The sequence below is a fragment of the Acanthaster planci genome, linkage group LG02, assembly GCF_054643075.1.
Source record: "Acanthaster planci isolate LZ-2023a linkage group LG02, COTS_SCS, whole genome shotgun sequence".
NCBI lineage: Eukaryota > Metazoa > Echinodermata > Asteroidea > Valvatida > Acanthasteridae > Acanthaster > Acanthaster planci.
Window position 1 is genome coordinate 6,838,291 of NC_141778.1, and position 14,346 is coordinate 6,852,636.

At 40.8% G+C, this 14,346-nt stretch overlaps 1 protein-coding gene across 2 annotated transcripts; it reads left to right on the plus strand.

Annotated features, from left to right (window-relative positions):
• The first annotated feature begins 1,385 nt into the window (after positions 1-1,385).
• Positions 1,386-13,562, plus strand: LOC110986721 (uncharacterized). Of its 2 annotated transcripts, none has more exons than XM_022248857.2 (7): positions 1,386-1,598; positions 6,103-6,250; positions 7,834-7,906; positions 8,326-8,404; positions 8,951-9,066; positions 9,518-9,545; positions 11,993-13,562. In XM_022248857.2, the coding sequence occupies exons 2-7, from the start codon at positions 6,145-6,147 to the stop codon at positions 12,068-12,070; spliced, it is 480 nt and encodes a 159-aa protein (XP_022104549.2). In that variant the 5' UTR covers positions 1,386-1,598; positions 6,103-6,144; the 3' UTR covers positions 12,071-13,562. The 2 variants fall into 2 exon arrangements, with proteins under 2 accessions (XP_022104549.2, XP_086989612.1); XM_087133486.1 differs by having other exon boundaries at positions 6,116-6,250.
• The last annotated feature ends 784 nt before the right edge of the window (positions 13,563-14,346 follow it).

The window sequence follows — 14,346 nt, forward strand, 5'->3', positions numbered from 1 at the left end:
TATCCTCACGCGTTGATTCAGACAAAACGCCAGGAAAATGAGACCCCGTGCAATGCGTTCACGACGTCGAAGTAGGACGTACAGGACCACGTGGTTGACTGACACAAAGGCAAGAATCCATGATGTGCCCAAAAAATGATCATAAAAAACTGATGAAATCTCTTTTTATACACCCCTTAGCACAAAAAACGTATATCTAACGAAACTGATTTCTCTGTCAGTACTGATGTGAAAATAACCTCGGTGACTTCAGTAACAAACATTAAGGTACAGTGAGCTTGACCCTGTTGTATGTATTGTTTTGGAAAAAACATTATGGGAAAAATCACGCATCACACTGGGCACTGTAGGCCTAGTAATAATGCACCATTGGAATGTCCAAACTGTTCCATTTTCGGTTTAATGCAGGTTTTTAGAGATATCTCTACAAGACCGAGGCGGCTTAATTAACCAACTGGCCCAAGCCGAAAATCACAATCGCAAAACTGAAACCATCTGACCCGAATGAATACTGCAACATGGCAGTGTTTTTTCCCTACTTTAGACAGTCATGACATTATCCGCTGATTTTCTTTCTGCCCACTAGATCATTGCTGGGCACTTGTTAATGATCAGCGTCCGCATCTATGCTTGTACTCTGCAGTTGTATTGTAATTTTTCATGTACTCCAAAACCATGTTACCGTAATACGCGTATTGGTTTGGTTTTTATACACAGTTTAATCATGTGTGGTCAGATTTTGGTTGGAAATTGGTTCTATACCTTACTGCGGGGAAGTCAAGATTCATTTATGAGTCCTTAAAGTCTGAATAATGATAATAATAATACAAGGACAAAACTTACTTGTGTTGCATTCTGTATAAAAGAAGTCACTTTCAGTAGCATTCTTGTAGTTATTTGTATACACTGTGATATAAAGTTGAACGAACTTGAAATCGCATCCTTTCAGCTGTAAGTTGAATGCTGTACAGGGGCCTTTAACAGTTCTTTTTTAGCATATCTGTATCCCCATCCCAGCCTCCCTCAGTCTATGACGCTCGCCGTTGCAGACGAGCAAGCGGCGGGGTAGAAGGGGTGATACTCAGATCAAGCAAACCACCACCCAACCCCTCAAGAAGTTTTTGAAAAAAAATCCACTTGTACAAAAGCACCGCGTCAAATAAAAGTTTTGTGTCAAGCACAGCATTTGTTGCACATCTACACAACAATAAATCATGAGGACTGAATTGTTGAACCATGGACTTATGGATAGAGCAAAGGCAACTTCAATTTGTTTACAAATAGATAAACTAATTTTCCACCTGGTCACGTGCTGGCCATATGACAGTTTATGTAAACCTTGATCATCCCGTCACATGACATTGTTAAACCTTCACTGGTAAACAATGTGAACATAGCGCAATGCAGTGTTCTACGGCAAATTTTCAGCAACCAGTTAGTACATGTACTTGCGAACCCGGGAAAATTGTGTTCGAAAAATTGGAAAATTCGCTTGTTTTGATTGAAAACTTGTACTCTAGGTGTTAGGCAATCATTTTGTGACATCGCGACGTGACACCTGACTGGTTCTTGAAAACACGGGCTCTAAGAACATTCAGGTGAGTTCTGTTTGGCCGTCAAAATCGTTCCATGTAAAACTATGGTACATTTTTCTCCAAAGTGACTCTATATTATTGTTTTGTTCTTTTTTAGAGGACGTAGTTGCACATTCTAAGACAACTTTAGTGTGTGTTGGACCTATGTAACCAGCCAAGATTATTTAAGAGATAGAATCAAGGAAATAATTTCTCTGCCAATGCCTGAGAAAATATCTGATAATAGTATTAATAGTGACATCTACTTGGAAAATATTTTTACCACCTTTTGCAGGAATATTTCTGAAAATATACACTCGAGGATGCCTTATTTTACCTGTTTGCTTTGCATTTTGTTTGTTTATGCAGTTATTAAAACAAAATAACTTTTAAATATTTTTGATCATTTACGGTAGACATCGTTTCACTCACCATGAAACCCGACGGGGAATGAAATCTCGTTTTAAAAAGACAGTTTTGTGCTAAATCTTTCTCAGAATGCACAACTTCGGATAAAATACCTTTGAGTATTATACTTCATGAAAGGCTATAGGCCTACTCTGATTTACAAACCTAGGCTTAAAATTAAAGCAAACGAAATGGCGGAAAGCTGTACAGGCAATTTAATATCATTATGACTCTAAGCATCTCCTTCCCGCGAGGAGTAGATGTGATACTGCAGCCTCGTGTACGTGACATCACCGCAGCCATGGGGCTGTCATCTGCGCTGCACCCCCACGAACCCCGCCATTGGCTCTGCACGACGTTTAGCATGGATTCTTGGGTAGATGTACATGTATACCCAGCCACTTCTGCTCACCGGTCGGCCCATAAAGTCCCCTGCCAGGTGGCTATAATTAGAGCCTATGCATGTACAGGCTAAACAAACAGGTCGAAACCATGCAACGTGCACAATGATCCATGCATGGGAATATCTGGTTGGCCAAAATATGAATATAAATGTGTTTCCCACACAGGTTTGTACAATGAATTTCTATAGTTAAGATTGTTAAAGTAAATTGGAATTCCGCCTTCCACCAACGACAAATAAAATGCACAAGTCCCTGGTCTGCACGTCCGAAACCTCGTGCACCTCTTGCCATTCGGGCAAAGCTGGGAACTTGGACATGTAATAGTAATGTGGCGGTCTCCATCGATGTGAGGGAGCCTCATGCGTGCCCTGGCCGACCCAATCAGCAGCTGAAATCGGAGGTGACCGGGGGCATGTCCGTTTGAAGATGGACGCCAATATATCGTGCAAAATTGGCATTTAATCTGAAATAGAGATTATGTTAATTATAATAATATGTTAAATGTCGCTCAGTTTCTAATAGAGATCTCTCTATCTCTAATAGAGATATCTCTATTATTTATAGTTTTGGATGCCCTATGACCTCTAGGGCCATTGGGATGAAATTATACACCAAAATGCAGAACGCCCACAGGGGCCCTTACTGGGTAATGGCATGCGTTGGAAATGACATGCATTCAATTGTGAGTTGGAATTTTTATAGGCAGGAATGGTGCGGACCAATAGAGATATATCCATAACAATACAGACATCTCTATTAGAAATAGAGATATCTATATTTTACAATTAAACGTTAACTTTGCAAGTCTCGATATATATATATCTCTATTTGGGATTAAATGTTAACTACGAGCCACACCAGGGGATCACTACTAAGCGGTTGGCGATAGGGTTAGATCCTTGGGGGTTGGTGTTGTGGGGAAACCCTCATGCACAAGCGCAACAATGACAGTTGCCGGTTTCGTCTGATTTGTCTCGTTTATTAATCAATGTTGTTTTATATTTAGGGAAATCCTGAACTGTAAAATAATATTGTTAAATGAGCAGTATTGCACGGTATTTTTGCATCATTAATCGACTGTAAACGAAGTTATCAGTAATTAAACGTGTTTGTTACACGTATTTACTGTACTTTTGTGAATGCAGTACAATACTGTATATTTAACAGTAATGTTTTACGGGATAAGCTTTGACCTCAATATGAATATTGACAAAAATGGGGCGTTGCTACTTTTGCCAGATAATTTTGTGGTTTCCCATTCTTTACGCAAGTATTTGACAATAGTCTGACAAATGTTTGTGCTTTTTGGATGTAGTTTTATGCGTAGATGCGACAAAGTGCCTAAAAATATAAATTGAACGTAAAAAAAGAAAAATCTTACTTTTTCATGCTTCAACCATTATTGCACTTGGGCGCCAAATGCAGATATACAAAATGTAAGTGTACATTAAGAATGTAAATTAAGTTCTGCCGCGATCAAGGCGTCTGAATACGAGGTATGTGTATCTTATACGTAATCATATTTGAACTGCTAAAATTAACGTGAATTTGAGAATCCTTTATCAACAAAACTTATACCTAAATACCCATATAGATTGAACCTGTAATCAAGAAAAACGGTAACTTGCTGTGTCTAATGTCTACATCAATGTAATTACATTACATCAAATTAATGTAATTAATTGAGATAAACTACTGTTGTCTTTACGGTTAATTACTGTCCAATAAATGACGGCGATTTACGGTAAAAAAATGACTGTAAATCATTAATTCTACTGGCGTCCGTGCTGCCAGTAATACTGTGAAAATTTACAGGGAACAAATTACTGTGTATGCGGGCGATTAGGTGGGCCATTTCCAACTGGTGAAGGAAATTATGGTTTCAAATGCTTAGCTTAATGGATAAATGTTGATAATTAATAGTTGTGAGGGTGCTCAACCAAGGCTCACTTCGCCAGGGACACTAACCTATGGTACAACCGAACTCACGCACCAGCCAGAGGGCGCTGAGCTAGCGCTCTAAATCAGAAGAAGACGTCAGACCAGTGGACCAATAAATATACTTTAAACTTGGCTCGTCGCCCAGCGCTCGAAAGGGGCGCTGGGAAGGACTGGTGGCTTTGCTCTATGATTGGCTACACTAAGCACGGCCTATGACCGCGAGGTGATAATTTCCTGTTAGCGAAGCGTTATTTTTAAAACTTTTGGTTCGCCAATGGCAATGCATGAACACGGGCAAAGTTTCGGCTCCATGATAAAACATGGCCTTGTTACAATCACTGTGTGATACTTTATCTTCTCTCAAAGTATCGCTGATCAAGTGTCTCTTGGTGATATATTCCAAATAATTGGTTATCTTGATCCATTTTGGATGAACAAACAAAGTGTAGTGAGAATATTTTCAGCAATGTGGAAAAAAGAACAAAAATATGGATTGATAACCGCCGCGAGCTCGCGCGCCTGGCAAAAGTTTAGCCTATCTACAATGCTCTGCAAGTTTTTAGCTGCGACCCTGTGTGATGGCGTACTTCCTTGACTTTACTGTGCAAAGCCATCGGCCCTTCCCACCGCCCTGCTCGGGCGCTGGGCGACGAACAAAAGTTTAAACGGAACACTGTCGTTTGCTAAAGCTAAGACCACCTGGAATTTGTTGGTATTTCTGTCACTGGGCCTGCATTACACTGTCTCACTGTTAACATGATTTTACAGTGGCGCATAACATCAGTGTAGTGCTATATACCTATTTGAATGAAATTTTTTGCAAAGGCAGGCCTTGTATAGCATTTTGTCTGCGAAGCAGCATGGGTTAAAAAAAGCCAGTCTAAGTAGTCACACTAAAAATTAGAGGAGGGCACACTAAATATTAGACTGTTAACATTTCAAATCATGGGAATGAATTCAAATAGGTATTTAACCAAGATACTAAGGTTACACATTGAAAATAAACATAAATTGCCATGACGTTTGGTTTTTCTTCAGGTTAATGCATTTTGTATGGGTAGTCCTAAACTTTTGCAAATGACTGTAATTATGGGATATTGCATATGTAATACAGGGGGCGCTCTCACCTTCCTATTTCGCTCCAATCGATACAAGGTTTGGACGTAATTAAATCTTGATCAAGTGTAACAAGGTCAAGTAATAAAAACAGGTTTTTTGAAAAATAGGGAGGAAAAATAGGCGGGGCGGGGGGTTTATTTTCAAGATAGCCGCCACCTCGATACTAAAGGTGCACGTATGTGAAATTTGCAGCCAAAGCCATACGTGGTCATCAACAGAGTCCAACGTTAGTTTAGGAGTTCCAGCTTGCAAATAATTCATTTGACTAAGCAGTTGATATTTTTTATGCTTTTTACCAACTTTTCTAAAAATTAGAAAAAAAAACACGAGGCATCCCCCGAAAAGAAGCGGGTGGGGACGCCAAACACGTTTTTTTCTTTTTTCTTTTTTTTCAATTCCTAAGAAATCTATCGATAATTGACACATACTTGGAATTTTGCACTGTCTTGTATGTGGGAAGAATCGGACTTCATTCCTGCAAGAGAACGAAAATCACTTGTAACTTACACTCAGCCTAATGGTACGTGCGTGTAACATCATGCCATCCGAGCAGTATGACTTCTAATTCTGGTAACCAGATGTTCATGAGGTGTTACAAAGCTGCAAGCAACATGTAGGCCTACACGTATCTTACTTCACTATTCATGTTTCTTGAGTGTTGTTTCATAGAAACAAAACTCAGCCCGGAAATTTGCACAATGAAGGCTGCAGTTGTTATGGTCTATCTCGTCGCTGTAGCGTCAGCTCACATCTGTCTCCTGAACCCGCACCAGCGTGGCTCCATGAAAGGCATCAATGTTAAAGGTAAAGTTGTAATCAACATATGAAGGCAAGCTTTTTAATTCATGGCAAATAATTGTGTTTGTTTTGGAAAGACCACCAGTAGGCCTACACAGGCATGTACACATACACTGGACAGCAAAAGAGACTTGCCACTTCTGTCAAAGGCCGCATATAAAAATCCACTCCATAGAAATAACCATGTTTTTGTACACATGTATGCTGCAATACCCCTTACTAATCACATGCCCCAAAACAAGTGATTATCTTTATACCAAAGAAGAAATTAACATGCACAGCAACTTGGTTACTGTTTCAATAGGTTTGTGCACAAATATGGACGCGCCCAGCCAGCGCTCAAGGTTTTAGATATACTATCGCTCCATGGATGGACCACGATAAGTCTTCGAAACCACGAACAGCCGGCAATATTTTTTCATATTGTATGAATAATTTCAATTGTGACTCCGAGTGTATAAAACTGTATGATATATTTCTAATATGGGACTTTCACTTGTATCAGAAAACGTAGTTTTCGAGACGAAATTTTCGAGTCTTCGGAATAACTATTTTGTTACCTGAAATTCCTTTTTGACTGTGCCCCGTGCCACTTTGTTGTCCGAATTTCTGTGGCGACTGTCAGTTGTGCGTGCTGCATCTCCACGCACCGTGTAAGTTTTGATCAAACTTGAAGAATTTTTGGACTATACGCATAGCCTACCCAAAAGCAATGGACATAATTTGAATGGCACGCATCACTCAGACGTTTTTTAACGGTGTGGAAAAAGGATCATGACGAAGGGAAGGATTTCCTTTAATCAATGAAGGTGAGGCCTTTACACATACATTTCAGGTAAAAAAATCAATGTTGAAGGTGGGAGTTTTACAGAATAAATCGTTGTTATGAATAGAATTTGGGGGTGTTAATCTGAGGAGATCACGGCGCAGCGTGTGCATTATAAACGTGACGGTTCGCGTGCAGGATTCACATCAGGATCGAGAAGCTGAAATGGGAATCCTTTTCTAGAATTATCTCCATGAAACAAAGGGCTGGTGTACATATTAGAAATAGCACAAGTTCTCCAGTAATCCTTGTAGCTAATGAAGACAATGGAGATTGTAGCTTTAAATGAAACAGGTCCTTACGAACACCCCCTTTTAAATCAATGAATGAAATAGGCTTACAGTCCGTTGTACGCACGCCAAGCGCAAACCCCCCCCCCATCCTGAAGAGCCAGCCAGCGTCATTTTCGTATTCTACTCGACCAGGGGCTAGTGATATTGCATGTAACTCTATGTGCAGTGGGCGTGGTGTAAACTGAAGTGACGTAGCACTTGCGAACCGAACGGTTCTACTCTATGCTCACGCTGTGATAACCATAGTGATATTGCTTTATGATCTCTATGGTGATAACGATTCGTGTGGTGATAGCGCCCTCTAACGGTGTACGTGTGATGGTTCGTGTCGCAGAATAACCACTGGAAGGTCTTGGAACCAAAACTAATAATCTGATACATGTGTTCTCTCGCCTACGAATTGCTTGCGTTGAAATGCGATTGAGAATACGGGTCTAATTCAGACACGGTTATTTTTTCCTGCTCTATAGACGCTGGTGACTGTGGTCTTCTGATTAAACCATGCGGGAATCGCATTCAAGATAAGCCGGGCATTCAAATTAAGTATGTACCAATACAAAGGTCAAAGTTTCCTAACTCTGGATACTGAATTTATTCTAACTTAAACCCTCCAAGCTCTCTGAAACTAAGCCTGGATGTTCTGGAGGATTTTGCAGGATTATGACAGGCACAGCCTATCAGCGGCCTGTATATATTATACCTACCTGTGGGACTTATGTGTTGCGTTAATTACACTAGGTATCGGAGATGACATCTCTTTAAAGTAAACTACAAATTATATTGTTTTGTTCCCTGCATAGTGTAAAATTTAGATAACCCAGGAAGCACCAAAAGGCACGCAGGGCCCTGAACAAAGTCCACTGCTTGGCAGAATTTCCAAACATTAACCAAATCAGTATTTCACTGGCATATATACTTCCAATATCTGTTCATTCTTGGTTTTCTGTTTCCCTCCTTGGCAGGGGAGGATCTCTGTACACTGTCATCTTCCAGAAGAACTTGAACCACTTTGAAACCTTTCCAAACGGAACAGCCACAAACGTGAGACTATATATGCTGCAGACAGAATATTCCCTATGGAGCGCAAAAATGATTAGCCCAGCCCCTCAGCTGAGACAAAAGCTTTTTCAGTTCCTTTGAACAGACAAGGATAGCATTTTTGGAGCTTCATGTGCCGTATAATATAATAGCAAAATCTATTTCAGGTTGAAAACCCCGAGCCCTCGTCGGTATGCATTTATTTACTCCTTGATGGGTAGAGCTTAGCTATGGAAAGGAATCTATTGGTACATTTAACTTACATATACATACAGAACCCAGATGGGCACCAGACTAATTAATGACTCTAAAAATGTGGATGGGGGTCCCAGGAGAGCTGTATTAGGCTTTCCAAAGTGAGAGTGTGAGACATCTTTCATCGAAATTCTTGTGATGTGCATGTACACTTGTGTATTTTCGTAAATAGCCAATCCCACATAGGACATAATCAGACAGGGTTAAAAAAAACACAAACTGAGAAAATTGACCATGCAGTGTAAATGGATTCTACATTCCAATCATGTCATGTGCATTTTTTTTGGATTTCAGGGTTATTTTGAGATATCGTTTTTGACCTCCACCGATGTCCAGATATTGAGCAAGGTTAACGATGGAGCCACACCCTCTCTCACACTTTACTACCCAAATGTCACCATGCCAAGAGGGTAAGAGGAGTTTCTGGAATTTTGTTCATCTTTTACAAACTGTTTTCACATCATCTTTATGATGTTTTTAATTTGCCATTTTGCCGGGCATTTCATGACCATTTTGGTCGTTTTGTATATGAAAAAAGTAAAATGCAACAATAATGTCAACCCCCACTAACCTTTTTTTTTTTACTGAAAATCCCACTTCTGCAAAGGAGGAGGCTTTGTACCCTTCGTCCAAATATCTGTTTTGTCTGTGTTTTGAAAGTTGAAACATATGACAAACATATCTTTACCTTCGGCAATAAAACTACCTTGCAATGTACACAGTTGTGAGCGTCACGGTCAACGTCAAAGCAAAGTTCGAATGAAATTGCCCCCTTTCACGTTTCCATTTTGCCGCAAATAATGTATATCTCTTGTCATTGAATCCTGAATTAAACTTACCCCTATTGCAATTCATTCACAGACCTATTGGAGTTCCTGCCATACTCCAGGTGAGTGAACAAACATACATTCGCAATTATTCTGTCGTCGAACTTTGAAGACTTTGTTATCTAAAGAGTATTCTACAAATCCTACTGCTTGTTTGCAATCGATTGATGTTATGATTGCAAAAGCATCTAAATTGCTATAGAAATTCAGTGTACTCATTAAGAATTAAAAATCTTAAATTCGGTGATAAAGTTCAAAAGGAATTCAGTTCTGCTGATTGTCAGGGTAAATTTTGACGGACGGTGTATGTATTGCAAAGTCCAGCCACCGTGCCAAAAACATAAAATTATGGCAGGGTTTCCTTTGCATAAGACAGACACGGACTTTGACACTTATGATGTACACTAAGAGAAGGCACCACTCAATTAGCAGTTCAGGAAATGTGGACAAACTCTGTATTAAAGTTAGTAAAGGTGAAAACGGGTGAAATGGTAAATACTGTGGCGGCACGCCCCTCTGGCGAAGGCGAGGGTGCCCTCCTCCTCCAGTCGGAGCGTGGAGCCGGAGGGCATGTACCGAAAGGTCCCTGAGTGGCTAGGGATGAGTCCGTTGGGATGGAAGTATACCGTCCCCCAAGAAGGTTCGATTGTCTCTGGTCTGGTTGAGACGTCACCTAGATCGGCCCAAAGCTTAGTGACGTAGCCTGGACAGCAATGGCCTGAAACAAACTTCGCCTGGACACCTGACTTAGTAAAAGTATTTTCTTTTCTCATTTGTACATGGACTGCTTTTCTTTATCTTATCAGAAGCTGTAATGTTCTCTTTTCATTAAGTAGGCCTACATGTATCTGTAAAAAGTTATTTACATCCAAATTGCTAATTTCAATGTACTAAGTTTCTTTAATTTCTGATTTTTTTTTGGTCAATTTCTATGTACCGCGTTCCCTTAATTATCAATGCAATTTTTAAAAAAAATAGTATGGAATAAATGTCTTCTTGAATCTTTGACTTATATACAACAATCAACGTGGCAGGTTTATCCGCTCTGAGCGAAACAAAGGAGGGTTTTTTTTGTACTCACCACAGACATAAATTTATGTCTGTTGTACTCACCGCATAGGCGGGCCATGAGGCGCGCAAGCATATGTGCGTTTGACGCGGAGCACGCTGAGTACGCGTAACTAACCCACTTGTAACCACATGTCCTTCTTTCGCCGATTGAGGGTGCACTTCAGCTCGGGGCGGATTCATCCGTCAAAGTAGGGGCGCTATTGACGGGGAGACCGTGTGGTTATGCATGTATGTGAATGGACGTCGCCCAGAGTTGTGAACACAATTAAATGTGGGCATCTAGTGCCGAGTCAGGGAATTGAGCAAGTCTATGGGGCTTATTGTCGGGGCTGCGCCACACGCAGTTCACGTCACGAGATAGCAATCCGCCTTTATATCGACCGTAAGCTCCTATCAGGAATTATACCGCACCACCAGTCAGCTCCTTCAACCTACCGAGGCCCTCAGCGACACACGCACCACTCGGGACTTTGGCACAGTCACACTAGGCTAGGAAACTTCAACCATTGCACAGGATTCTTGACCCTTACCTCAGGGTCAGTCCTTGACTCGTCCGGACCACAAAACCTAGCCTGCGCGCCCCTTATGTAGCTTTGCGAGCGGGCCGCTGCTGCAACTACGCTTGCGCGCGCACTACATGTGACCACAGAGCTACACGATGTGACCATAGCAGTGACTTCCGCGTTAACCAATAATTGCTCTTCGCGGAGTCTATGGTTGTACTACACCAAACACGCGCCAGTAGAAAACAGTGCAAAATCAGACCGAAATAGCTCGTGAAGAGGTTGGCCTCCATTTTTTCAGTGGAAGTTGAAGATTATGGCCAGAAGATCACTTTTCGTTTCAATTTCGTGGGGGTTTGCCACGAATTTTTTTTATTCGCCTTTGAACGATGATACCCCAAAATAGCCATAAAACTAAGCGCTCATTTCTGAATGTAGCCGCCCGCCTCTATCCAAAATAGGTCCGCAATTTGGGGTTTTTAGTAAAAGAAATGCCGCAAACTGGAAGCTATCAGTCCTAAATTCGGGATTGATAGAAATATTTCTATGATGCCTCCTGGTTATGCCCTGTCTGTTTGAAAAATCCCGTGGGATCACAAAACATTCAGGAGCTCGCGCGCAGAAATACAACCATTTGTTGGAATGCACCCCTATGCGCTGCGCTTGCTTAACACACGAATATGCGCGTCCAACATTTGCTCTTGTTACTGGGCAGAACGCCATCTGTAACTTCGCACCATACCTTAGTGACTAGCGCCTTCTGTCTCGTCACAATACAGTTGTATCTTTCAATTACGTGAGCTTAAAGCTGACAATCAATGGTACGAAAAAAATGAATTTTTCTTCCCACTTCTCTTGTAAAACAGATGAAAAGTGGTCCTCTTTATGTACTCAAGACTTCTAACCCATCTATTTTCACCTTATCTCTCTCACAGTTGACCTATGTGACCAACAATGCTGAAGTTCCCATGGGAGGCATCTTTTACCAGTGCGCTGATATTCAACTGTTCTAGGGCAACACATTAGCTGATCTTTGACCATGCCGTAGCATTCACTGTTTACTCTCGATCTTTCTCGTCTTGCTATCTCGATATCCTTTCGCACAGTGACACACAATAATTCCGCAACAGTGTGGCCTAATGGTTTTTTTTAATGAAATGGAAATACCTGAAATACTTTTCAATCATCATGCAGTGTTCTATAATTTTGTCTTCAGCCTTCACTAAATCAAATCATGGGATGGATTGGACAACTTCTCTTCACTAATGTAAATCTTCAATATGAGAGTCCTCGCCCGGGAACACAGTTTGATTCTAGTTTAATTGAACTCTTTGGGTATAGAATAGTAATGCACGAGTTCAGCTGGCACAGTATGGTAATATTTTTTTCTTATCACTTTCTCCGAGACTTAAGTTTGGGAAATTAAAAATAAAGCACTGAAATAAAGGTTTACGGCAGATTAATTTATTTACAATGATGAATAATAAATATTTGTAATTTATTCTATGTCAAGGTTTTAAGAAACATTTAAAGTAGTCGGTACCTCCCCATTTGACAAATTACATTCAGGGAACATGATAAAAAGTGGCTTCTCTGAGAATAAGGTTCTTCTTTGAAACTCGTAATTGAAGGTAGGTACCAGAAGGTGATTTTGATGGAATAATGTTGTTATAATAAGGGAATAAAATAAATATGTGCTTGTCTGGTCTTAAACATGAGTTTCAGACCGGCTCAGGAGAATGGACACGACTGATCAGCGTTCAGCCTACTGCCAAGCGCATGTCTATTCCTGTTCATAAATACCTTTTTAGTCAGAGTCAAAAGAAGTCAAAATGTGACGGATTTGCAACGATGTTGTTCTAGAATTTTACTTTCAGTTTTCCGAACACCCTGTTCATTTATGGTATGTTCCTAGTGCAATTTATCCAAAAGAAACTCCTTATACGGACTTGGCGCCCGCGTGGCGAGCCGCATGCACACAGACTCTTGACCAATCAGAATCGATTGGCTATCTTGTATCCAGGTGCCAGCGCAGGCATTATCAAAATGTTAATACACGGTCCAGTTGCACGTTGTTGAATAGGGAGACTGTCTGAGTATGAATTTCAGATTCACTCAGTGAGTCAGTGCCTAGGTTCCTTCAAATCCATTTTAGATCCTCTCCAACCATGAATTTAACAAGCGTACTTTCTAAAATGCGAACACGACGTGTTGTCTCCCTTTGGTTATTGTCCCTAAATAGGAATTCAATACGACCCCCAGTTTCAAAAATATCATACCTCTGTAATTATTTGCCTTTAGTGAGGCACCGTTATTCCTTGGTGTGGGCCCCATTTGTTTTATTCACTTCACTAGGCCTAAATTTGTTATCTTGATATAAAGAGACTTAGTTGTCTTGAGTGAGAACAATTGTATTTTTTTTGGGGGGGGTGCTGTTTCAGTGAACCTTTCCTGATGTGAGATACTCTTTTGCTACATAAATATGAGATTGTTGGAAAGATCCGAGGTAGCTTCCCCTACGACTAGACATGCCCGCTTTGTACATGTAGTCCCTAGTCTGTTCAATCACCGGCATATATAGGCCTTAGTCTATTGGGGACATTGCGGTCACAGCTGAGTGAAAGGGAGCTATAAAACGGCGCTTGCGTCATTAAACTTGTGCAACATTAGCCTTAACAAGCAATTCGTTTGGTGTTCTAAAGCGGTCAGGCAAACGTCGTGATTGTGAGTTTGAACGTCTTTTTGTAAGTTTGAACGTCGTGTTTGTGAATTGCAAACGTCGGAGTTCGAACGTCGTGCTTGTGAGTAGTCAGGGCCAATTTCATGGATCTCTAGCATGATTTTTTTCCCTTGATAAAAACAGGATTACCAACCACAATACTCCTGTGTTGTATATTGCTTGTGACTGGTGTTCAGCTGATGTTCGCTTATCATAAAAATGACATGAATTTTTGTCTGGTAACCTGTTTTTCCTGAGGGAGATAATACTCTGCTAAGCAACTTTTTGTGCTTAGCAGCTTCATGAAATCGGCCCTGACCGCTTACAGACACGACGTTCAAACTCACACACACGACTTATACAAGGACAAGGTCATTCGAAAACAAAGCACGTGGGAGTCACCGTATATACTACCGAAGTGACGCTTCACGCACAATCTTGTGTCTCCGGTTCGTAAGTGTGACGTCCAGGGGGTACAATCAATTTCAAAGCGTATTTTCAGCAAATGTCAGCAAATGTGAGTTTCGTACGCCATTTTGTTTCAATTTTAGGGTGGAATGACGTCATACC